The sequence below is a fragment of the Dermacentor albipictus genome, unplaced genomic scaffold (assembly GCF_038994185.2).
Source record: "Dermacentor albipictus isolate Rhodes 1998 colony unplaced genomic scaffold, USDA_Dalb.pri_finalv2 scaffold_36, whole genome shotgun sequence".
Classification (NCBI taxonomy): Eukaryota; Metazoa; Arthropoda; class Arachnida; order Ixodida; family Ixodidae; genus Dermacentor; species Dermacentor albipictus.
Window position 1 is genome coordinate 1,865,403 of NW_027225590.1, and position 27,154 is coordinate 1,892,556.

A 27,154-nucleotide genomic window follows, 5' to 3' on the forward strand; every position below is an offset into this window, starting at 1 on the left:
GTTTTGTGCTCGCGAATTGCAGTCTCCGATTCCTCTCAAGTGTATCTACAACTTTTGCTTGTGAAGGAAATGAGACATGGTGCAGCCTGTGCGAGCGGTGCAAACAAATGGCTGTTTTAGGCAAGTTTCATGGTTCAGCTGTGTCACGACCACAGTTAAATCTCCGTGCTGTGACATTCAAGCTTTGCGTATTTAGAGTCTGTGCGCTAGACCACGATGGAACAGTAGAACTGAAGTGCGTTTGGCATATCACCCGCCAATCAGGCTTGCCGAATATATCAAATATTCGAGAAGTTACAATTTGATTCGTATTCGTATATTCGAAAACCCTTAAAAAAAGGCATCGCTAAAATCGTTGCGACGGTGGCAACATCAAAAGTTTATCCAAGTAGCGCGCAGTACACTACGAACAACTGTATCGCAAGAAAGAAGGACCCATCACGGAACTGTGCGACCACCACCATTATCGGCAGAACAACGCTCGCACATATACGCTGACCTTCCCCATTACTTCACACAGGTGCGCAAGCACAAACACATACGAGCTTTATGTACGCGCTTGTAGCTTCAGTCCAGAGCTGTCGCAGCGGCGGCAATGCTCAAACTAGACGTACGGCCACTTCCATCACCCTCACTGCCCAGTGCTTTATGTATTGCTCCTAACTGTGTGTGTCCACAATTTGCGCCTCTGTGGCACGGCAAGTGGAGTTGGGAAGGGAAACATGGGAAGCCTTGCAGGAGAACGCAAAGCACTGTGCGCAATGGGAGCATAGCTTTTGCTTTCACCGCCGGCACCACAGGGTCTGCCGATGTCTGACCTGAGGAGAGTCGGGCATCGCCTGGCTCAATGGCAAAATCGCAAGAAGCGAGCATGTTCAATGCCGATTGCAGAGTTTGGTAGGTTCTGTTACAGTTCACCGCGTGCAGCGATGAATGGAACGTATTTCAAGCGCCTGAGACACAACGTGACTGATCGTCCCGCTTGTCAACATGAAAAGACTTGTCTATCGGGTGTGTGCGACAAGATTGCGTACCAGTGCAAATCCCACTCTTCTTTGTCGTACGTTAGCCCCCTCTACGCCAAGGAGTGGTTTCTCTCTGAATTCCTGTGTGTGGGTTGACCAGTGTGTTGACCCAAGCTCTCTACCAAGGAGCGAGAAAGAATGCGGTTGGCCAGATGGTGTAGAGTACAAGGCCAGCAAGACGCCACGAACACATCTTCCCTGCTTTTGCATGCAGGAGCACGCATGCCAAATGTTTCTGTACATTTTGTCTTGGAGCGCACTGCTCACCCCTAACGATGTATTAAACTTCTGCTATTTGTTTTTACAGCATCTCGTCTTCCCTGTCGGAGCCTCTCCGATGGTCAATCTGGTTCAAGCTACAAGCAGATGCTGTTGAAGGTCACCGAAACCCCGTCCCCGTACCAACTGGTGGCATCCTTAACAGTTCAGTTAGCGTCAGTGTGCACTAGACCTTCTTTCTTTGTAATGCGGGCATGCTGCTTAAACCGAGTGCTTGCGCTGTGGCCTTGTTCGGATTCAGTGCTGGCGGTCAGTGCAATTCAGAGGAAATGTCGATGTGACCACCATATAATTGCTATCGCAACACAAAGTTGTGGGTCTACGAGCAAAATGCAATATGATTATGAGGAATGCCATAGCACGGAGCTCCGAAATAATTTCCGCAACACACGAGTTCTCTAACGTGTACCTCAATCTAAGTACACGGGTGATTGCGGCAGGTTTCTGTTTCGGTCGTGCTACGTCTTGCTTCACGCTATATCATGATGGCGAAATGCACAAACGAAAGCAAGCGCCGACATTAGCTGGCAAAACTTCTTTGAAACTGGCTGCTTAAATGAGCCAGCTTTGAAAGTGGCTTACAAAATGATAAACATATCTATAAAGCCCGTTAATTTCGAGTATTGGGGGCAAGGATTTACAAAGTTGCCATCTGTCGGAAGGAACTCGCTTGCGGGAGGGATGATGTGGTGCACTCGTCATAGGTTTAGCTGTCGGCATTCAATAACATGCAGGAGCCCTCTTGGGCATTTCTGCAAGTACTCTCAAAAACGAAGGAAGTTTTTTACTGTCAAAATAATAATCTTGGGCAAACAGAAAGCACAGAACGGTTTACAGACACTATCTCTTTACTGAATATGTACAGTAAACGCCCACAGCGTGTGGTCGCCACGACGGAGTTGCCAGAACCGGCTTCTTGCATAAAAGGCCAACGATCACTGGGAGCGAACTGTGTGAAGTATGTTCCTATAGTGGGCTGTCAGTAGAATCGAATGGAGCACAACAGAACAAAGTCCCAATGTAGCGATCGCACGGGTTCGTGGTGACCCACTCCATGTATTCATGCATGTCCGTGCACATTCTTTCGCTTTCGCTGTGAGCCTGTTTTCGTGCCATGCCGTGAGATGGCCACAGCTAGAGTGTACTAGGTAATGGTCAAGTGAGCCAAACAGCGCTCTCCCACTGAGGCATCGCGTGTCAAAAAATTGTGCGAGGGCACTGCAAGTGAACTGGAACAAATGGAGATGCGCTTCGTGGCATATTCAACATAATTTCGCTACAGGCACTAAGACCGATGGCATGCGTACAATCTTATAATGGTGCTTCATTTCAACTGCAAATTTACATTGACACCTTTTTGCTATGTACACATATTTGAGGCAGGGGTTATACAACACAACGTCTATAATTTTGCTGTTATTGTCAATGCGTCGTCTGCTAGAGAGTGCACGTTCGTTGCGCAGACGGTGGCGGATGCCCAGTTTTTCTTGCAGAAAGTTTTTCATGGTTTTCTTTGCTATGGTGCGCCCGCAACTCTTGTCGACCAGTACGAATTGTAGTTCTAGCCAGGAGAACTGCTATTTTTAAGACTGTGTTCTAAAAGTAATACGTAATTTTTGCCACAGAAGCCGCTGTTATATCTGCAACATGAAGGTACGTAAGAAAATTTTATTGATATCGTGTCATCTTACGCGCGCTTCTCGGTGGAATATTGATCCGGGACAATGATCAAAGAACACAATATTATAGAGAAGTAAACCAGGTTTATTAACTGCGTGGCGCAAAGAAATGCAGATGACCAATGCACTTCTAGGTAAATCTAAGGATACGTAGACATATATATCCACGCCATAGGTGCAAGAGAAAAATGAACAAATATTCTAAATGCATTGATTGAAAAAGTGAAAACTCCCGACCAGAATAAGTGTTTCTTTAAAGAGCTGACCCAGCCCCAGGTAAACCAACGGAATTTCTGAGAACAGGAATCAAGGACATTAATATGAACAACAGTTTTAGGGAAAAGATATTGCCTACGTACTCAAACTGAATCGGGGAGACCGGGAAGTATTTACCAATGTAATCTCCGTGGCTTGTCTGGCCATCTCTTTCAACATGCCAGCAGGCGAAATGAAGTAGAAACATAATAGTCTAAACCGAATAGTATTTGCTATTCAGATGGTATTTCAATTCAGAAATTATTAAAAATTATCGAATAGCCATTTCCTTTCGAGTGTAACGCACAACAGCACTTTTGAAGTCTCGAAGATGAGGAGCTGATGCAAATGAGGACTCTTATTCCAAGTGATTGTGCTACTGGTCGTGGCTGTTGCACAGAGGCACACCAGTTTTTGAGAGAATTAACACATGGGTGCTATGGTTCTGCTGAACAAATTCCTAGTTGTCATTCAATATAAACACCCCGTTTTGGAGTAGCCTGTAAGTCTGCTAACTTGATTCAGGCAAGGAAATCTTTTTGACAGTCTCACCATGTCTACTACCCATTAAAACTGGGTGCCCAATGCCATACCACACTTTTCTTCAATGAACACAGCATATCTACAAATATCTCTATGTGTATATAAGGCATGCCATTCCTTTAACTGCTTTATTATTGTCCTTATGGTAGTGAACCTGATAACAGAAAGCAGCCGTTTATAATACACAAGCTGCTTAGCTGAGCGGAGGTACAGTTGGGAATGGCATTACATTTATGTATGAAATATAAGACAAATGTAACATGTTTTTCTCAGAAATCGGACTCGAGAATTATTTCTTTCATTTACACACCTAGAAAAAAGCCGAAAGAAGCAGCTACCTTCAGTTTTTTTTTAACTGAGCAAATCCTGGCATTTTACGTTCGGCAATATTATTATGAGGCACCCTGTTTAGTTCTGACCGACTATGGTTCTTAACGTGCACCTCATTTCATTCCCATCTAATTCCATGACCTGGTTTGAACCCATGAGCTCGAGTTTAGCAGCGCAACGCCATATCCACTCTGTAGTCACTAATTAGGCTTCCACACTTCTTTTTTTTTCTTTTTTTTCTTTTTGTTAAGCATGAACTGGAGAAAAAATTTCACAGGGCTTATAGGCCAAATATTAGCATATATAATGGCTACCCAAAACTGTTTTTGGCGCCCGAGGTCGGACCACAATAAAAGAACCTGTACCGATTACCAGCATACTCGCACTCTGTTACACAAGAAAGACGGAAACATGAATGGAATGTTGCACTGCAGTTTCTTTTTTTTTTCTGTAAGAATACTTCCCGTAAATCTGTGCACAGGGCGCTGGATAGGGCAGATGTTTTATTTGTTTGAAACGGTAAGCAGGAAGTTTCTCAAATTTCAAAGTCACATGCCACTATGAGTGACGTCACGGCAGTACCATGTACACAGGCGCACTTGTGCGATATACTTCGACTCTCCGGCTGGGAGCACAGCATCCCCAGGAAGGGCAAACGGTGTTTGGTTTGAAATTTAAGCTCTTTCCATGGCACGGAGGGATGTAATATTTAGGAGACATGATTGTTAGCGCGCACTGTATGCACTGCGCTTGTCAGCTCAAAATGGCCAAACCTGGCGATGTGAGAGGTCCGGAGCCAGGATCATTTATATGGGCAAGAGAATTTCTCAAAGTCATTCTAAAGTTTAAGATAGAATGTGGAAAGTAGGTAGCCTCAGCGTCAGACAATGCTGACGCTAGTTGAGTTTTTAAACTCACAACTACCAGTAATGAACAAGAAGAAGGGAAACAGAGAGGCTCGATTTTTGTTAATCACGACCAAATAAAGCCAGCAGGCAATGAAGCCAAGGAAAGCATTGGGGAAATTAGCTGCGGTTGAAACTGAAATGCATAAAATACTCAAGAAAATAGGAAGTAATATCATTTCAGGGCTCTAAAGAGAAACACACACAAGGGAGAACACACACAGTACCAACAACCAACTGATCTATTGAAATAGAAGATGGGGCATCGTGCATGAGCGATACCACAATCACTTAGTATGCTACTGAAATGCACTTGTTTGAAGAACAGATATCTCCCCTTGCGCATACGCAGGAATTACACTATGCCGCACCTTCTATTTCAATAAATGAGTTGGTAGTTGGTGCTCTGTGTGTTCTCCCTTGCAAGTGTCTCTTTAGCGCCCTAAAAACATGTCAACAAATCTCACCAACCTGCCCAAGAAGCTTTAAGAAGAAATGAAAGTGGACGAAAAGATAACTTGTCACCAGTGGGGACAGAAACCATAACCACTACCAATTGTGCTATGGCGACGTCCACAACACGATTCCACGTCCATGTCCAACATGTCCAATTGTGCTATGACAATCCGTCCACTAATTTCGGTATTTATGTGTACCTATTAAATCTAGCCCTGGAAGCGTTAACCAGTGCCACTCAAAGCCATGTTTCTTTTTGCCCGATAGCGTCACGTAGCAGATTAACTTAGGAGAGCAGGCGCGAGACTAATAAACCGTTGTATGCTACCTAATGTCATCAAGGCTGCCAGATTCAAGACCCTCGCTATGAATGAATGAGAAGAAGGGAAACAGAGGGGCTCCATTTTTGTTAATCCCGACCATATAAAGCCAGCAGGCAATGAAGCCAAGGAAAGCAGAGGCTTTATTAGCCATGCTTGAAATTGAAATGTAGAAAATAATGAATTTATTGTTATTGTATTTGGTGATCTATACCACAATGTTTTATACTGCCTTTCCCCCCAAATTGTGTTTGAAATATAACTTGATGTCCCATCCACGTAATGCCCATAAGGGCCTTTAGGGTATTTGAATAAAAAGAAAAGAAAGAAAAGGTGAAATGAAAGTGGTTGAAAAGGATAACTTGTCACTGGTAGGGACTGAAGCCACAACTTTGGCATTATGAGTGTATCGACCTGCCTGGACTAAACCAACTTCTGTATGGCCAGCAGCTTGCTAACGTGGGCCTAATGAACGAGTCACATCTTAGCCAAGCTAATAGCTCAAAGTATCCCTGATGTGAGAAATGTACTGACCTGGAGGACAGAGAGCTCGAGGCGCAGCATCGTGACGAACATGAAGACGAGCAAGATGCGGCCAGTCAGCTGCATGTATGATTTGGGCTTGTTCTCGCCCAGGGAAGGCACGCCTGCAAACAAGCTCTTAGCCTCCACCCGGCTCTCAGCAACCAGCAGGAGCAACGCCCCAACCAGTGACATGCTCCTGCAATTGTAAGCATCACCATATTAAACACCTACACATGACTAACCTACTCAACAACAGTGGCCGTATACCAAAAAAAAAGGAGTACTACACTGTCTGAAGCGGTAAAAAAAAAAAAAAGTGCGCAGCTCAACATAATCACCCAGACCATGTCATGCCCTGGCAATGTTTGCATTTGCTTTCTTCATCGCATGGTTGTAAATTTCGGCACTTAAAGTACATGAGCAGCAAAGTTAAAGGCAGGTCAAGCCTGCCATATCACTATTTGTCAAGCACCACAAGTGTAAAGCAGTAAAGCTGAAAAAAGGACTTGGCAAATATGAAACACCAATTACAGGAAATCATGCAAATGCAAACACCCAAATATTGCTGAAACAAGGGCACAAAGAAAAACATGCATCATGTGTCCTTAATTCAGTCCCGCAGAAGCACCCTCATCCTCAAAAACTACCAGACATGGGTTGCACCAAATTACATAACTTTTCGTTTGTATTGAAGGCATGCTAAGGCTCTCATTCTTTTTAATGCTTCAATGACAAGCCATGTATTACTGATATATAGTTCTTCCAAAAAGACAACCCTGGATCAGAGAAGCAAACTACAGGGGTGCTATAACGTAAAACTATTTCAAACTTTTCTATTCCAATTCTGCAATCAGCCCTCCATGATTCGTCAAAAACATTTTTGGACCACCCTCACTTCACCTGTCTGTCACGCTAAGTTATGAAAACTGTGATAGCTCCCCATCTAGTATGACGCGTACACACTGATTATGCATAATTTGACCGAACAAAAAAGTTATTTCTGATTCGACGCCTTTTTGCCATTAGCCCTCAGCTATTGGTCAAAAGTTTTGGCGCTGCAGCCACTTCACCTCCCTGTCACGTGACGTCACACAAAAAAACTGCAAAAACTCACCGCATCGAAGTGACGTGTATGCATTAAAGATGCATTAATATGGCAAACAAAACTGCTCGCACCTGCGGGAGGGCAGGGGTTTGTTTGCATATAATAAAGCTTTATGCATGGCCGTGTAACATTTTCGAGCACTTTCGGCACGTTTACGACCTTGTTCTCCCAACCCTTCTTTGCTGAGGATCCGTTTTAGCGTCATTCTTAAGCTTTCGTTGCATGCCACTGCGATTTTCGACCATCCACCGCAAGCTAAGTAAGAGAAAGTGGACCAATCGCAGACGCCAGCGCCCCCCTCTTTATCCGGTTATCGATTTTCAGTGCAGTGGCTCGGCCCCATAGAATTTCTCTCCACTTGAGCATGCTCCTCGCCTTTTGTTAGCCAATTAGATAAGACAAGCCGCTCAGTGTAGGCAATGTTATTCATTTTTCAAGCAAACAAAAGTGACCCATGAATGAGGACAGCGTTTGATTGGTCTGTTCAGACAACCCTGTGGGTGACCGCCCGATGCTTGCGTCAGCGGTTACGGAAATTTGACGTCAGGAGAATGGAATAAAAACATATCGGAATAGTTTTACATTATAGGGCCCCGGTAATACCCTAACTATAGTAACAAAGCAAACATTCAGAAGCAACAACGCCAGCAGTCAAGCAAGGAATGTCATTGTTTTGACATTTTTCACTTCAAGCCTCCATATTCCCAAGAACCATGTTTGAATATCAATAGGGCACAAGAGTATCATCGGTCCTTCTTGTCCCGCTACCCATGCATTGTCTTTCGCCTTAACTGCCAGCAATGACATACATCTGCAAAACGCATCATTGCGGGCCCACAGTACTGAGCACTTTCAGTTCATGCCCACGCGGTCGCAATTGGTAACCTGTGAGCAGGAGCCAATTTTCTGCAAGCTAAGAACCCTCTGTCTGCCTGGTCTATTCTTGTTGCAGGCGGATGACAATAGGGCCGTTTAAACAGCATACTGCAAGGGGCACGTTCACACATAGTTTGTGGCTCAGGTGCATCAGCACGGTGCAGTTTCGAAGCAGGCTGCTTTGCTACATTGGTTCTGTAATAAAAATGCAAGCATGAAAAGAATTTAGATGCATGCCAGGGGCACCATTGCATATTGCAGGCATTTAGGCTTAGCACTGCAATTAGCATCTTAAGAACGTTTTGCAGTGCTAAATTTCAAAATTTCATACAGTATCCAAATTCTTTTTAAAGGGTCCTTCACCAGGCCACATTGCTAATTTTGTATACACTGGAAGTTCTAAAATGCTGTCTATGAATCATTTTACCAAAATAAATTTTCACATTAGTTAATTATTAAGGGAGGTAGACCCTGTTACCATATTGCTCCTGCAACTACAAATGCCTTGAGTAGCGTCTGCACGCGATGTTCCTTTCCCTCCTCTTCCCATGCTGGAGCTATGTGATGTGATGAGCACCACCTCCCCCCCCCCCCCCTTTTTCTTCTCTTCATTTTTGGCGGCGGCGGCGTGCATCCCACATTGGACCATTTACCGTAGCTAGGACTGCGTTTTATGTCACGTGCATGTTACTTAGACTCTCTGGCTAGAAATAGCACTTCCTGGAAGAGGAGGATGCAGGCGTTTGGTTTGAAATTTCAGCTGTGTTAGCAGCACACAGCACTTTATAGCTTTGTAGACACGATCGTCGGCACATGTATGCAGTGCACTTGCTTGTTAAAAATGGCTAAACCTCGTGAGGGGCCCTTTAGAGAGGCATGAAACAGATAGTTAACCTCCGAGGAGGCGAACACCAACATTACTTACGCTTTACATTGCTTTTATACACTCACATCAATTACTGTAACGGAACATATTCACACTTAGCGCCATTGCAACTCATTCAGTATCAGGCTGTTCGAATCATCACTCACAGTGCATACTATGCATCTGCCTCCCCTATTTCAGAAAGCTTTTTCTATTGACGAACTTCAGTTCCTTTACCCTAGGCACTCTGGCTTACCACCTAAATGATCATCCTAAAGTTTTGGCCACTATAGACACCATACAGATAACTTCAGTTGAACACTTCTAGACTTGCTAATCAAAATAACCTTCTTTCAAATGTTTGCCCTCAATATCGCAAACAAACAATCTGGTTCTCAGCCATGAAATTTTGGAACCACTTATCAGTTCACATTAAAACTGCCAAATGCCAGACAAGTTTCAAATGACTGCTAAAAACACACAATTCATGTTATGAATTTTTGCATTCTGGTCCTTTTTCCATATATCGCTCTTGCTGATACTCTTTCAATTAACTTTTTTGCGCTAGTAATAATTATTTGCATTAACTACTTTGTTCACCTGCTATTCTTATTAAGCTTTAATAGTCATTATAACCAGAGGCCCAATTACAGTACTTTGCTCCAACACCCTTTCCTGTATATTTCAATTCAGTCTTTATTTGAAAATCACATCTCGTGCATGATGTTGAGGACACAACCAAAAAGCCATTATATGGCTTGACGGGGACTGTGCCATCCTCTGTACTAGATTTGAAATCAATAAACTGAAGCTGAACAAACATGTGACATCGGTTTGCAAAAATAAACTTTTGTGTGAGACACTTCATGTGCGTGCAGACTGTTTCACGGCGTGTGGGGCCTAGAGCAGTAGCCATATTTAGCTGTTTATTCATATTACCCTACAGGCCTCAAAGGAGCACTGGGTAGGGTTGGAGGAGTTAAATATACTAACAATGAAGGCATAAAAAGGAACAAAATACATAAAAATACAGGAAGTACACGAATCGTTCACACAAGCACAGAAAGAAATTATACATTTGAACAAAGAACAGTACGCAAACACAGAACAAATACTATAAGTTGTCATCATCATCATCAGCCTATTTATGTCCACTGCAGGACGAAGGCCTCTCCCTGCAATCTCCAATTACCCCTGTCCTGCACCAACCGATTCCAACTAGCACCAGCAAATTTCCTAATTTCGTCGCACCACCTAGTCTCCTGCTGTCCTCTACTGTGCTTCCCTTCTCTTGGTATCCATTCTGTAACCCTAATGGTCCAATGGTTATCTAATCTGCGCATTACATGACCTGTCGAGCGCCATTTTTTTCTCTTGATGTCTATTAGAATATTGTCTATACCCGTTTGCTCTCTGACCTAAATTGCTCTCTTTCTGTCTCATCGTTCCATCACTATTTGCACAGTCCTTACCTTGTTCTCAAGCTTCTTTGTCAGTCTCGAAGTCCCTGCCCCATATGTCAGCACCAGTAAAATGCACTGATTGTATACTTTCCTTTTCAATGATAACAGTAAGCTCCCAGTCAGGAGCTCATGATGTCTGTCGTATGCAATCCAACCAGTTTTTATTCTTCTGTGAATTTCCTTCTCATGGTCAGTGTTGCCTGTGATTAGTTGACCTAGGTAAACGTACTCCTTCACAGACTCTAAAGGTTGACTGGTGATCTGGAACTCTTGTTTCCTTGTCGGGTTATTTATCATTATCTTTGTCTTCTGCATATTAATCTTCAGCCCCACTCTTACACTCTTCCTGTTGAGGTCCTCAATCATTTGTTGTAACTCGTCCGCAGTGGTGCTGAATAGAACAAGGTCATCGGCAAACCGAAGATTCCCGAGGTATTGACTGTCGATCCTTACCCCTAAACCTTCCCAGTTTAATAGCTTGAATACTTCTTCCATTCATGCAGTGAGCAGCACTGGAGAGATTGTCTCTGACCCTTTTCTTTATAAACATCTTCCTACTTTTCTTGTGTAGAATTAAGGTGGCTGTGGAATCTCTGTAGATGTTTTCCAGGGTATTTACGTAGGCGATCTGTACTCCTTGACTACGCAATGCCTCTATGACTGCTGGTATCTCTACTGAGTCAAATGCCTTTTCGTAATCTACGAAAGCCATATAGAGGGGATTATTGTACTCTGCGGATTTCTTGATAACTTGATTAATGACATGGATGTGATCCATTATAGAGTAACCTTTCCTGAAGCCAGCCTGTTCCCTTAGTTGACTAAAGTCCAGTGTTGCCCTTATTCTATTGGGGGTTATTTTGGTAAATATTTTATATAATACTGGGAGTTAGCTAATGGGCCTATAATTTTTCAGTTCTTTAACATCTCCTTTTTTGTGGATTAGTATAATGTTTGAGTTCCAGTTTTCTGGGACACTTGCAGTCAATAGACACTTCGTATAGAGAGTATAATCGACTGTTATTCCATCCTCTCCTGCCGCTTTTCCCCGTTTCATGCCTTGCAAGGCCCTTCTGACCTCATCTCTAGTTATAGGAGGAGTTTCTGTATACTGTTCATTATTGTTTCGAATAGAGTACTCCCGAGCCCTCTGGGTACTGTACAGGTCAGTATAGAATTCTTCCGCTGCTTTTATTATACCTTCGAGATTGCTGATATTTTTACACACGAGGTGTTTCACACAGAATCAGATGAATCTGTTTGATAGGTGCGTTTCCAACAGTCCCGAGGCAGCTTGGCCAACGTCCTTTTCTTTCTTACACCTGGTTGTCTGCGCGGCAGCCATGGTTATGACAGAGCTCGTGACACTTCCCCGCTGGCAGGCGAAGCCCGCTGGGCGAGTCAGTCATCTCGTGGATTGCAACGCCTCATCGTCCACTGCTTGTGAGACGTGCAATGTGATAGTTCACTTCGCTGAGGCGCTCCAGAATAACGTAGGGGCCGACGTAGTGGGCGAGAAATTTTTGGCACAAGCCACGCTTCCGCAACGGCGTCCAGAGCCATACAAGGTCACCAGGATCGAAGTAAACGTTCCGGTGACGCCCGTCATAGCGTATCTTGGACCGGTCCTGCGATGCTGGGGTGCGTAGCCTAGCGAGGCGTCGTGCTTCTTCTGCTCGACAGAGGATCTCATCAATTGATTTGTTGACATGAGCAAAGTAGGGAAATGTGGTGTCGAGGGTGTAGCACGGCGGACGAGCATAAAGAAGGAAAAATGGTGAGTAACCAGTAGTCTCGTGTCTCGCGGTATTGAAGGCATAGGTAATGAAAGGTAAGATACTGTCCCAATTCTTGTGTGATGAATCGACATACATGGACAGCATGTTGGAAAGTGTTCTGTATGTGCGCTCGACCAAACCATTAGTTTGTGGATGGTAGGGCGTAGAATGGCGGAAGCTACATGAACACCGACGAAGGGTTTCTTCAACTACGTCCGCGGTAAACTGTCGCCCACGATCGCTGATTACCACGCGAGGAGGCCCATGTTGAAGTATAACGTGAGCCAGCAAGAAGACAGAAACTTCTGTAGCTGTGGCCGATGGAAACGCGGCGGTCTCACAATAGCGGGTAAGATGATCTACGCAAACGATAACCCAACGATTGCCCTTGGAGGATTGCGGGAAAGGGCCCAGAAGATCTATACCAACTTGCTCAAAGGGGACGCTAGAAGGGGGAACTGGTTGAAGCAGGCCATGTGGCGCTTGTGGTGGACGCTTGTAGCGCTGGCATTGAGAGCAGCTGGCGACGTACCGTTCGATATCCTTCCGCATCTTAAGCCAGTAAAAACGTTCTTGAGCCCGGTAGAGCGTACGTGTCGAACCAAGATGGCCGGAAGTTGGGTCATCGTGCATGGCATATAATACTTGGCTGCGAAGGTTCTTGGGGACAACTAAATGGTAGCGTGCACGGGTGGTCGATTGGATGTGTGTTGTTTAGTGGCGCAAGGGCCAGGTATGGCCAAAGAGCGCCATGACTGATAATGTTGTGTTAAGCGCTGATTTGTGAGTGGCGATGGTGGGATGTAACATGGCTGTAAAGTGGCCTAAAATCAATCAGTGTCATGGAAGCATAAAATAGTATATAGCATAAAATTATGATAGTGACACATGTAGTGGTCTGTGGATATAGTACGCGTGATAAGTGATCATGGAGCTAAAATGCAAGAATATGTAAATAGCACTTATGCCTCCGGGGGGCCTTTGAGCCCAAAGGCTGGGAGGCAGGTGCTTTCTTTTATTGCACCTACCGCAGCAGAAACCTCTGTTAGAGCCTGTGCTACGGATTTCCTGGGGCTATAATATGAAAACTATGTACATCTTTTAAAAATCGAAACAGGGATTCATGTTTAAAGAGAGGTTCTATACCTATAATCATTTGAGGATGGAGTGAAATTAGCTGCCGATGTGGTAATGGAAAATGCTTTTTCCTATTAGCGTCTAATTGAGTGCATTGCAGCAGGATGTGAAGCACAGTAAGTGGCTCACCACACACCGGTGGTCAAGTAGCTCTTCTTATACAGCGCGCCACCATCACGTAGGTGAAAGCGACTGCCTGCAGGCGACTCCTATGTTGCCGCGAAGAGTGGTTGTAAGCTCTCATCGTTGTGCTGCTCGGATATGACGGTACCCATATCCGGAAATTCCGGGGACACAAAAGCAATGTATTCATCAAAGTTGTCCGCATCACATTCAGTTGTTTGAAGTGGCATCCGAGAGAGACAATCAGCATCAGCATGTCGCCGGCCACTTTTGTAGCAAATAACAAAATCGTATTCCTGTAGACTGAGGGCCCAGCACGCTAGTCGTCCTGAGGGATCCCGCAGATTCACAAGCCAGCATAGCGAATGATGATCTGTGATCACAGTGAAGGGGTGCCCGTAGAGATCCGAACGAAACCGTTGCCCTGCGAAGATGACCGCCAGACTCTCTTGTTCGGTGACTGTGTAGTTGCACTTGGAGCGGCTCAAGGACTGGCTAGCGTACGAGATCACGTGCTCACTGTCGCCAACACGAACTAGCACAGCACCGATGCCTACGCCACTGGCATCGGTGTGAATCTCAGTTGGTGATGAAGGATCGAAGTGGCGAAGAATTGGTTGGGACGTCAAAAGGAACTTGAGCTGGCGAAACGATGAGTCGCAATCTGCACTCCAGTCAAAGGGAACGCCTTTGTGAAGAAGGCGCAAGGGGATCGGCCATGTCAGCAAACCGGGGAATGAATCGGCAAAAGTAGGAGCACAAGCCCAAGAAACTTCGTAACTGCTTGACAGAGTTGGGTAGCTTAAATGCTTCTACGGCCGCAGTCTTTTGTGGATATGGTCGGATGCTTTCTTTAGCTACCAGATGTTCTAGCACAAGAGTTTGTCGTTCCCCAAAACGGCATTTTTTTTAACTGAGCACAAGACCCGCTTTCTTGAAGCAGTTCAAGACCAAGTCCAAATGTTTGTTGTGCTCACTAAACATTCGCCTGAAGATCACAACGGCTACCCCGCACCTCCACCAAATGTTACACACAAGGTGGTTCAGGCAGAATCGGATGAATCTGGTTGATAGGCGCGTTTCCAACGGTCCCGAGGCAGCTTGGCCAACGTCATTCTCTTCTTTCTTACACGTGGTTGTCTGTGCGGCAGCCGTGGTTATGCCAGAGCTCTTGACAATATTATTCTGCTTATCTTTCAGTGCATACATCTTGGTTTGTCCTATGCCAAGTTTTCTTCTCTCTGATTTGAGGCTGCGTCCATTTTTTACGGCTTCTTCAGTTTTTCTCACGTTATAATTTTGAATATCACTTATTTTCACCTTGTTGATCAGTTTTGACAGTTCCGCAAATTCTATCTTATCTTTTGAGTTGGACACTTTCATTCTTCATCGTTTCCTGATTAGGTCCTTTGTTACTTGGGAGAGCTTGCCTATTGGTTGCCTTGGTGCCTTGCCTCCCACTTCAATTGCTGCCTCTGAAGCCAGCCTCGTTAGTTTCATTCATTACATGTCATCATCATTATCATCTCTCTGTTCTAAGGCTGCATATTTGTATGGGAGTACCAGCCTAAATTTGTCTGCTTATACCCTTACTGCCTCTAAGTATACCTGTTTTTTCTTGAGCAATTTTACTCTTTCTCTGTTCAAATTGAGGTGAATCTAAGATCACAAAATCAAAGCTACTTGTGAAGTTGCAATTTTTTACGGAATTGAACAGGTTCACTTATCGACACAATATATGTAGGAAGATTATTCCATAGTGCTATGACGCATGGCAATGCCGAATTATTGAAAGACAGTGTGCGGCCAAAAGTGCACCTAAAATTGAGATGATAATGAAGTCGACCAGATGTGTGTGAAAAAATTTCAAGCGAGAGACAACTATACCATGAATTGTAAAAGAACTTATAAAAAAGGCATACAGTAGCAATAAAAGGTGGAAATTCAAGTTAATAACCATACTATTGCACTTATTTGACTAATGATGGATTGACCATTGTAACTGTTTGTTATAAAACGGGCAGCACGATTTTGGATGAATTCCAAGTTATCTACTGAATACTTTTGATGAGGAGACCATATCGATGAAGCATATTCAAGTTGTCAGCGGACAAAGGTTAGGTAGGCCAGTTGTTGAATGGCAGATGGAGATCGATGCCGATGCAGACATATAAATCCCCAAGTGTTATTAGCTTCAGCACATATCTTCTCAAAGAGTTGACTGTTGGGCTAGTTGGTCATCCATATTTGAAGTAGTAACTTGGCGCAATAAGTAACTATTTGTCCGTCTTGTCCGTCTTTCTTGTTTCCGTGGTTTTATTGGTGCTAAGTTACTACTTCTCAACATGAGTGGACCAGGAAAGATTGGAATGAAGACCAATGCCAAGGCATTTATAACTATACACCCGGGGAATTTCAGCGGAACAAACACCGTATGCAAAGTTAAAGGTAGACATTTTGGGGCTGAAAGAAATTGCGCAGCACTTAGATGTGTTTAGTGGCATTTGCCAACAGTGATCTTTTTGGAAAGCTAGATTATGATCCCGATTGTTAATAGTTGTGTAAATTACGCAATCATCTGCAAAGAGTCATATACAGGAAGATATGTTACTCGGCAAATCATTAATATAAATTAGAAAAAAGAGTACACTGCCTTAGGGTACACCTTGGGGTACACCCTTGGGGGCAGTGAGCTACTCGGTCGAAGGCTTTTGTATAGTCAAGAAAAATGCTGTCAATGTGTTTGTTATTTATGCTACAGTGTAGCTAAGATGTGAATTCTACTAGCTGAGTATCACAAGACCTTTCCTTAAACCATGTTGGTTATCAAAAAGGAAGTTATCTGTCCAAAGATGACTGTAGATATGGGAAGCAATGATCTGCTCAAGAAGCTTGCAACAGATGCATGTTAATGAAATGGGGCAGTAGTTTTCAGGTGAATGTTGGTTACCATTTTTAAAAATAGGGAATACTATATAGACTTCTGTAAGGGCCGCACCCCCAACTGGTGAAAGGCCATTTAACGGAGCTTTACAACGGAGAAGCAACTGCGCTCAGTGCCCCGATGCCGTGCGTGTGGTCGAATTTTAGCATGCTGCGTCCTTCCGCATGCTGCTACTAGATAGAGAGCCAAGGCGTGCATGAGATCTGCGTGGGCCGCCACCATTTTGACCAAAAGGTTCGGTCCCATGTAAGGGCTGTGCCTTGTCAAAGTTGTAAAAAAAGAAAGTGTGGCCCTTATACTGGTCTATATGGTACTTTGGTTATCTTCCAGTCAGTGGGCAGTAGAATGGTTGACAAAGACTATTGAAAAATGTGGTACAATATTTGACTCAGCCGAGATAACGAGTTCTTTTATTATCTTGGAATTAATGTGATCAATACCAGACAATGTAAACACTTAAATCTTTAAGTTTCGATGAACCTTGAATGCTGATACAGTATTGACAGAAGACATGAAGCTTCATTAGTGAACAAAAAGAGGAGTTAAATGTTGATGCACACCGATATATCATCATGCATCATCATCACCAACATCATGCAATGTAATAAGATTCTTGCCGTGGTCTGGAGAAGTGGTTTGCCAAACCTTTTTTGGGTTAGAGTGTAATAGCAAAAACAGGTAGCTGGAAGAATACTTTTGTTCGGCTGCAGCTACAGCAAGACTGTAATATTCCAGACATTCTTTATATTTGGACCACGAGGAAAGGCTAGATACACACTTAGCAGATACACATACAAGCATCTCTTAATTTTTGAGCAACCTAAAGGATTTACTAAACCATGGATTTTATTTACCATTACCTATTATTATGAAGTTCAGTGTTTGACGGTAGCCCATCTGGTCGGGATGAAACATGATGAAAAGGTAGACAAAACCCGGGGCACTATGCCGACCAAAGTAAAATTTAAAAGAAAAGAAGACGTTTCAGCTCCCAAATGGGAGCCTTGTTCACAGGTTAAAAAAAAAAAGAACATTATTATTTGCAGGTGCTTATCTATCAGTAACACCATAACATTCCTAAACAAATTCCAGTTTTCTTCAACAAACCAACAAAAAGATGAGGGAAGAAATGTTTTATACAGAACGAATTCTGGTTCCCTGTATATTCGATCGTAATTTGCCCTGTTCTACTTTATGCTCAACACCCATAAATTTTATTAGAACATTAATTAAAAACTGCAACAGGTTATGGTCACTAAAACCCTCAAGTTATATGACACGACTTATGCTACATAGAACTGTTGTCAGAAAAGGGTGATGAAAAGGGCTCCTTGGTGGCTGTTGATACTTTCTTCTTGTGCTTTGTATGCGTTGTGTGGAGCTGCACAAAATGGCAATGAAACACAGGGGGCGCTGTGAGCGTCAGAAGCGCGTTGAGCTGATGCAGCAGTCAGGGTGTCTACCAAGTTGACATTTCTCGAGTTTTGCAGGTTTTCCCCGAGTGCTTTTGCAAAATTCCCCGAGTGACACAGAACTTTGTTTTCTGTCAAGAAAGGTTGACACCATGTCGCCCGATGCCGTCACTCTAGTAAGCATGTTGAAATTACAAAAAAAAAAAACCTAATCCAGAAGTAGTTCAACTTCATTGAACTACTTCTAACTTGGCGTGCTTAATTCCAGAGCTACAGAGCGACTGTGCTCAATGTTGCAGCATATAAGCTCAATGCGCACTGAACCGGGAGTTCAGAAAAGCCTCCGAGTTTAGCAAAACATTTAGCAAAGGTTTAAGTTTAGCGTGTTGAAGGCACCAAAATCGAAATTAGTGTTTCGCATGTGAAATCCAAAACAAAATTTTAACTGCCCGACCCGGTGAAGACCCATCAGCTGAGCATTGTGAGCTGTATGATGCATCTCCATAGCTTCTGCAGTCCAAGCCGGCAAAGCAGAATCACCGTGGGCGTTCATGATGATGGGCCATAATTTATTGACGATAACTCCTCTTCTGCTGATCCCGATCAAATTTTTTGTTACTAAACATTTTGAGATGTTGGTTTTGCTCGCCTATTCTTTTAAAGCACAGCTTTTAGGCCCCCGTTCCAGCAGCAAGTGTCGGCATACAGTTTTAATACTAACTAGTAGTGTTTATTTTATTCGAAACAGAAAACTCAAGAGAGGGGTTAGTAAAATACACAGCGAATAAAATATCTTCGAAAAAAAATCTGATCAGTGTGTTTGTTTACCAAGTTGACATTTCCGAATTCCCCAAGTTTTCCAAGTTTTCCCTGAGTGCCTTTGCAAAATTCCCTGGGTGACGCAGGACTGCTTTATGTCAACAGGTGCTGAAACCATGTTGCACGATGCTATCACTCTCTAGTAAGCATGTAATAAAATTTTTTAAAAAGAACCGATCAAATCCAGCTTTAATACTAAGGAGTAGTGTTTATTTTATTCAAAAAGAGAATAGAAGGGAGGGGTTGGTAAAATACACAGCAAATGAAATGTATTGAAAAAAATTGCAAATCGAGTTGGGCATTCTCAAATACGAATCAAAAGAAGAATACAGAAGCAAATATTTTCGAGTGTGAGCTATTTCTATAACCTGATAGCAAGCTCAGTGGTACGAGGCCCAAACTTTGTCACAATTGAGATTCTCTCTCAACAGCTCGTAAGCCAACCTCAACAGTCCTGACATACTCTCAGCCCGCGCACGACGCCTCAGTGTTGTGTTTCACTGCGTTAAAGAGTTTATTTTGGTTCGGATGAGGGACACCTGCATCTTGGCATCAGCCAACACTTTGTTTTTTGAGCTCAAGCTCCTTCGAAACGGCGGCAGCATGCTTCCCTTCCTCTTCATTCCTCAATGTGTATGTCCTTTCTGTTCTTGTCCTCCTTCCGTCACTTGTTTGCCCCATGGACCACTTGAAGCATCTTCTTGGTCAGTTGTACAGTCAACATCCAATTTCTCGGACTCCCTAGAGGCCGCAAAATGTTCCGAAAAATTGGCCAGTTGGAAAAAATGAATGCATGTCTTTTACTGCCCTTAAGGGCTCAAACCGCCAAAGGGACATCCGAAAAAGCTCTGAAGACCTGTCAGTACATGTATTAAGCATATTGGTGCTAGGACTGCGACAGGAGATACCGGGTGCACGCATGTATAATTAAGGAATACATACTGTGTCCCATGGCAATAGCCCCTTCCCACACTTGTTATGCTTCACCGCAAAATGTTTGCGTATGCTTCACCAAGGAACAATTCTGTACAGAGGTGAAGCTGACTTTCGGAAACCAGCATTATGCAACGCACAGTGTTTTTCGAGCTTCGAAGCCAATCGTAAGGACCACAAAGGCGGAGTTAATGCCATTGCTACAGCGGCGAATTCTTTCAAAGAAAAACACTGCACCCAACTGCAAGAAGCTTAATAGCGAACGTCAAAGCAGCTAGGCCTAGCATTGTCGCAGTAGTGGCTACGGCTGCCAGCGGATCTGCGTGCCAGAGAGCCGGTTCGAGGCGGCGAGGTAATCAAGACAGTAGCGGTGGTGGCTGGCTTTGATTACTGCCGTTTTGGACCTGCTGTCACGGCAAAAAAGTCCAGAAAATCGGATAGCGAAGGGTTCTTGCGTGCGAAATTTCAGACGTTCTGATACATAGACTCTATGGGGTATGTAGTGGTACCGCGAAGCCGTTCGAAAGTCGGTTGTTGACTGTACAATGGTAAATACACCAGCCGACGACAGGGCGTCAAAGATGATTCATTACAATTCGTGTCTGTTACTCGAGCCAACATTACCGCGACTTTCGTTCCCTTTCAATAAAATTACTGCTAATTTTCCCTGATCAAAAGCACAAATTCCCTGACTTTTCCCCAAGTTTTTCCAGACTACTGAAGATCCCTGAGAATTCCCAGTTTGGTTTTCCCGGTTGGAAGATAACCGATGGTCATTAAGGGTTACGGACTGGATTCCAAGGAAAGGCAAGCGTAGCAGGGGGCAGCAGAAAGTTGGGTGGGCGGATGAGATTAAGAAGTTTGCAGGGACGACATGGCCACAATTAGTACATGACTGGGTTTGTTGGAGAAGTATGGGAGAGGCCTTTGCCCTGCAGTGGGCGTAACCAGGCTGATGATGATGATGAAACACCCTGCTCTATGATGCATCCGTGGAATTAACAGGTGCAGCAATGCCGACGTCCAAGCATTCTTTCGAGAAGCGTTTTTCTCATTTTCTGTGTGGTTTGGCCGATGCTTGCCGAAGTACCGGTTAAAAGTGAAATATGCAGCTTGCAGAAATATGTAGTGAAACCTGCCTGTAGGTAAACATCATATCTTGATCATAGTGCTAAATTTTTTTCTTCAAATTGTGCATTGAAATGCAGCACGAGTTAGAGCGTCTCTGTTATGCTTTTGTACACTGTCTCCGTTTTTTACACTTGTGTATAGAAAACCTTGTCATCACTTTTTTTCTTTTTTACCTAACCTTACAGCCAATGTATTTGATACAATGAAATTAGTGCCGTTATCCTTGCATATATTCTTCTAAAGTTGCGTTCTTCAAGCCCTTAATATGTATTTTACTTGTTTTGCGTGTATCCCATACTGCTGCCTTACTTGGTGTTATTGCTTAGTATTGCAGAAGTGCTGTTTTTTACTAGAATGTGAATCATGCTTCATGTTTCTGCATCCTATCTTTGTGCCACATGCTCGATGGTGTCATTGTCAATGAACCTTGTGAGCCTCAGGAGCTTGTCAAGCTCAGTCTTTTTTCCCCCGAGGTCCCCTGCTTTTTGAAGCAGGAAATACCATGAAATGAAAGACACCCGCCCTTATCAATTGCATGATTGTGCAAACTCTTATAAGAGGACAGAACTAATCATGTGGAATTTCATAAGGTATCAGCCATGCCAGGCATATCTTTGGCAGAGATTCAAATAGTTACCATGTATGACAGAGGCATGTTGCAGTCACAAATTGCGACAGTTACGGAGCACGCATATTCCTCAATTGGCAGCATTTTTAATGCGTACCACCACGAAGGCCGCCTAGAAAACCTGCCCCAAGGATGCCGACTGAAAGCAACAGCGTCCGACGAAGACAAATGCATCCTGAATGCTGCAAAGTGCAAACCACTTTTGAGCGCAAAGGAGATCAAGAATGACTGCAGCCTTAGCGCTAGCACAAGCACAGTGAGTCGGCGCCTTCATGAAGGTGGCCTCCGCAGCCGCTTGCCAGCTAGGAAGCCACTGCTTTTTGGCATGAACAACGCCAATTGCCTGGGATTTGCCAAGAAGCACAAGATGTGGACTGCACAGGACTGGAGTAATGTTGTGTTTTGGGACGAGTCTCCATTCAGGACCCATTGGGACCAGCACCAGCGAATCTGGAGGACTAGTAACGCAAGGTATGATCGCTGGCCTCACGTTTTTCTAGCATCTAAACTCAAGGAAGTCGGTAATGTCTAAGCTACAATATAGTCACTATGTAGTTACTATGTATAGTCACTCAACGTATGCATTGCTTTCCTTGGAGAATTTACCTTGCCACTTATACAGAGGGAGAGATTTGAGCAGAGGCAGTAAACTGCATATTGGTTAACATTTCCTGCTTCTGCATTGTAAAACAATGTTACGCTAAAGCAACAGCAATGACAGAATAGTTAGACAAAGTGCACTTGTCTGGAGCAGCTCGATGCCGGCATGGCAACCCATAATTCTTCCCTTTTGATCAATTCCTCTTAAAATAAATGCACCTTATCGTAACAGTTTTGGTGGAAGCGCAGAGTAAAACAACGGCATCCCCAAAGAATGACGATGAACTGACCGCACAGGCACAATCCGTGGAGCTTCACCGAAGTTGCCAAATTGCCGATCTGCCACCGAAGATGGCTTCTGATGGTGACAACCCGCCACCTTCATTTAGCGCCCTATGGCCACCCTACATACCACGAACCACGAACCACGAACCACGAACCTTCCCCGAAAAAGCTGGGGAATGCGTGGATGGATGGCTCAGCTTCTACCAATGAGCAAGTCTGTTCAATGGCTGAAATGCCAATGCCCAGCTCGACAACGTTGCCGTCTTGCTCAAGGGAACCGCGTGTGTGGCTTAAAAACCATGAAGAAAGCTTGACAGCGTGGGAGTTAGTAGACAAAATCAAGAAGTGCTTCGGAGATTCAACAGCTAAAAAGAAGCGTGCAAAACAAACGCTAACGCAGCAAGCTGAAGTTCCCAGCGAAACCTGTACGATATAAATAGAAGTGCTCAAGATGTGCAAGGTCCTGAATGCTCAGATGACATAAGAAGACAAAGTTGGTCATCTTCTAAGAGGGATCACCAAGGACGTGCACCAGTTCCTCATCAGCAAAGACAGACTGGAGTCCATAAATACGTCATTCAGCACTGTCACACATTTCAAGCACTGAAAGCTTGGCATATCACACCGAAGTTTGGCTGCCTGGCTAACTTAACTAATGTCGCCAGTGTTGAAGTGGTCCCAGCTCCATCCGACCTCACATTTGTGATTTGGCAAGTGGTGGACAGAGAGCTTGACCGACGCAAGGTGGTTTTCCTCTCGATTCCTCGGGTTAGAGAGCCTTTTTCTTGCAGCGATTTCAGTGAGACTTCCATCACCGCAGTCTCCATACATCCAAGAGTGCCAAACGCTACTATGAATGCGCATCCCAGTAACCAGTTCCATGAGAGTTACTCACGCAGACCGCTTGCAGTTTCTCAAGAGTGAGACGGTTGTGCCAGTTTTCCTTCTGCTAAACATTTCAGTGTGTCCCGTGAGCACCCCATCTGCTTCCAATGTGGCATTCGCGGCACATTGAGAGATTTTGCGCCCGTCTCCATTGCATGTCACCACCGTCCTATGAGTGACTGCATACTTTTTATCGGCTTAGCAATCGGCACAATGACAGAACACACCGACTCTGATAGCAGGACGAACCACCAGGCAAATTACCGTAGCGACTCACCAGCTTCTGTGCTGAGCTTGACACTGCCACCTTCATGCCAGCACAGGTCTCCATCTCCGCAACGACGTCTCACATCACCAACGCTGGGAAACTAGGCGGCACAGCCAGAGGAAGTAAGGTCACCAGTTATCTTCACCTACACAACCCAATGCCTCTGCAGTCACCATGTGTCGCAACAAGATTAGTGTTTTAGTGGACAATGTTGCTACTCTGGCCTTAGTGGACACAGGATCAAGTGTCCCCATTATCAGCCTGGATTTCAAAACCCAAATAGGCTATAAAGTGATGTTTCGCTGGGATAACGCTAATACATTTTGTGCTTCGAGTGGAGAGTTGCTTTGAGATATTGGTGTGTACTGCAAACATTTTCTTCGATAACATGTATGAAGCTGAATTTACAGTGCTTGTTAAATCCACTCACAACATAATTTTTGGCCTCGATTTCCTACAACAGTGTGGTTCCACTGTTGCCTGGAATACCGGCAAGCTTTTCCTCTCTCCTCTTGCCGACCAACCTGCTATCTGTTCACACACTCTCGCAATCATTGAAGATGCCGTCTTACCGGCACATTGCTAATTCAGAATTCAAGTGCTGCTTGCGATGTCGACGCCGATACATTTGATGCTGTTGAGCCTTTCCTTTCGACCGCTGTGAAGAAAAGTGTGCTCGTACCTCGATGCGTTCTCTCTGTGGCCTGTGGAACAATTGCGCTGTGGGTGTCAAATTTATCCTACCAGACTGTAGTGCTACCCGGCGGCATGCGAGTTGCTTCTTTTTGAAGCGGATACTAGTCTCAGCATAGACGCTTTAACTGATGACACTTTGCATGAAGCCCGAGCGCATGGGGCTGGCACCGGTGTCCCTGAAGAGTCATTGCCATTTCTAAAAATGGTCAACAAGTCACTGTCTTCAGAGAAGCGTCAAGCCCTGGTCAGCGTCCTGAGCAAGCATGCTTCATTGTTTCACTTCGCGCAGAACGCTATGAAAGTTTGCGTTCCAACTACGCGGGCTCGCCACAGGATAGACACGGGGTCCATGCATCTCATTAGGCAGAAGCCTTACCACGCGTCTGCATCAGAGCGCAAGATCGTTGCTCAACAGGTCGACGACATGCTAGCCAAGGGCATCAACCAAGATTCCTCTAGCCCTTGGGCCTCATCGCCAGTCATCCTTGTAAAAAAGAAAGACGGGTCCTGGAGCTTTTGCCTCGACTACCAGCATCTCGATTCTGTCACAAGAAAGGATCTGTATCCATCAAAAGAACTTCAGTTTGACCTAGTTGGTATTTACTGCATATCATACTGACAGCAAATAAAGACGGGGACAGGTGGAAGAGAACACATAAACAACACAGGCGGTAACTTTCAACTGGTTTATTCACAGCAGCCCGTGGGCATATATAGACAAATAAAACATGCGTAGAACGCAGCAAACAAGAACACTCATCAGCCTAGCGGGGCAACCAATTATAAAAAAAATCTATTTCCAATTGAAACAACCTAACGAAAGTGTCACTGACACAGTCTTGGCCTTTCTTTTTTATTTTTATGTGATAAGCCTCCATCAGTTCACGTGCAGTCTAGTCCTGGCTTCTCCCCAGAATCTTTATCTCCTTATTAAAAAGAGGTGCACAGTGACAGGCATTGCAGTGCGCAAGCAAGTGCACCAATTCATCTTTCGTTAACTTTCGTTCATGTTCCCTGGCTCGATCATTCAGGCACCGTCCTGTCTGCCCTATGTAGGACTTGCCACACGGCAGGGGGATTTCGTACACAACTAATAAATTGCATATGGCATGGTGTGGTTCTTGCCACAGCCTTGCCTTCCTTTAGGATCACGGGAGGTGCGGGGGCAGAGCCGCACCAGCTAAAAAGGGGCTGAAAAGACAAGGGGGACTCCAAACCTGCCTGCCATCTTCCTTAGGTTGTGAGTGACCCTGTGAATATACGGTACCACTTCAGGTCTTACGGCCATAGTAGTCGTTCCCACCCTTGCTTTGCTCCTAGATTCTTTTACCTTCCGCAGGAGGGTTTCCACCACTGGCGTTACCATCGAGTCAGGGAACCCTGCCTTCTTAAGATGGGAAATCTGATTATCAAAGGCAAGCTGCATCTTGTGCACACACAACTTGTGGAGAGCCGATGCTAAGCAGAGCATCGCTACTCCTCGTTTACCAATCTTTGACTGGGAGGAGTCATATGGCACCAAATTCTTCTGTGCCTGAGGGGAGTACTTCAGTGCCTCAATTCTTCAGTGCCTCAGAGGCTTTAGCACCAAACATGCCCTTCGGGAGCACAAATCCCCCTTCTTTGTCTGCTTCTAAAAGAACAAGCTCGTTGTCTTTACAAAACGTCAAAGTCCTATGTATGGCAGATACTGTTCGATTGGAAGCCGGTTTCGAGACACTCCTGCTAAGACAGGCAACACCTTCCAACAGGCACGTGTCATGGCGATCCTGCAGAGCCTTCTTCGCCACCCGCCTGTTCAGAGCAGCCAGTTCATGGGCAGGAACTTGATGCTCGACGCTGTACTTCGGTCCTTTAGCAAGCAGGGTGTTCACGTATTCTGGGATGCTTGCATAACCCAGCACAAGCGGCTTATTTCTTTGTCCCTGACTAGTCCTCGTACCGTTCCATGCCCTAAGGAAGGTCAATGAGAAGCCAACAAACACTGACACCAAGGACAACATTGGGGAAATTATTTGTGTTTAATAAATGAAATAAAGAAATGATAAATTCATGGAAATTAAAGTGGATGAAAAAACAACTTGCCGCAGGTGGGAACCGAACCCACAACCTATTTCGCGAAATGCGAAGGTTGTGGGTTCGGTTCCCACCTGCGGCAAGTTGTTTTTTCATCCACTTTAATTTCCATGAATTTATCATTTGTTTATTTCATTTATTAAACACAAATAATTTCCCCTATGTTGTCCTTGGTGTCAGTGTTTGTTGGCTTCTCATGATATCCCAAGGATCAAAGTGGCATGTAATTTGGACATCTTTTACCAAAACGCTCGTGGACTTTGCACCAAAGCGCATGAATTTTTCTGCACTGTCATTTCGTTTTCTTTTCCTGTTTTTGTTATTTCTGAAACTTGGCTCTGCAGTGAAATTTCCTCTTCAGACTTATTTCCAGGGCGCTACATCTTCCACAATGACTGGGACTTAGTGGATCTCAACAAAAAGGTTGTGGCATACTTGTAGCTGTTAACAGCTCACTATGATGTGTTCGCCGCAACGACATTGAAAATGTACAGGAGTCTATTTGGCTAGAAGTCAGCCTAGTGCGCAATGAAAAATTGTTGATTGCATCTTTCTATGTACAGCTGAATAGTTCCCCTGTTTTCATTAGATGCAGTCATCTCTTCTATGGAAAGAGTAATACTGTCTCATAGTGAGCACAGAGTAATCCTTCTTGGTGATTTTAATACCCCTGGAATTGAGTGGAACATGCTTAGATATTCTCATACAATCATTACATAGAGAAGAAATGCAGCCTGTTGTTGGACTTTCTGTCCTTCTGTTCCCTTCAGCAGCATAACTTGATCACCAATTCCTGTGGTAACGTCTTAGACC

General features: G+C 44.4%; 1 protein-coding gene across 1 annotated transcript in view; it reads right to left on the reverse strand.

The window, feature by feature from the left end:
• Nucleotides 1–27,154, reverse strand: part of Surf4 (Surfeit locus protein 4) — a 202,090-nt gene that overhangs the window by 57,094 nt on the left and 117,842 nt on the right. Inside the window, exon 4 of the mRNA XM_065430372.1 lies at nt 6,327–6,513. Coding sequence (XP_065286444.1) covers nt 6,327–6,513 — 187 coding nt within the window. The remainder of the gene's footprint in view (nt 1–6,326; nt 6,514–27,154) is intronic.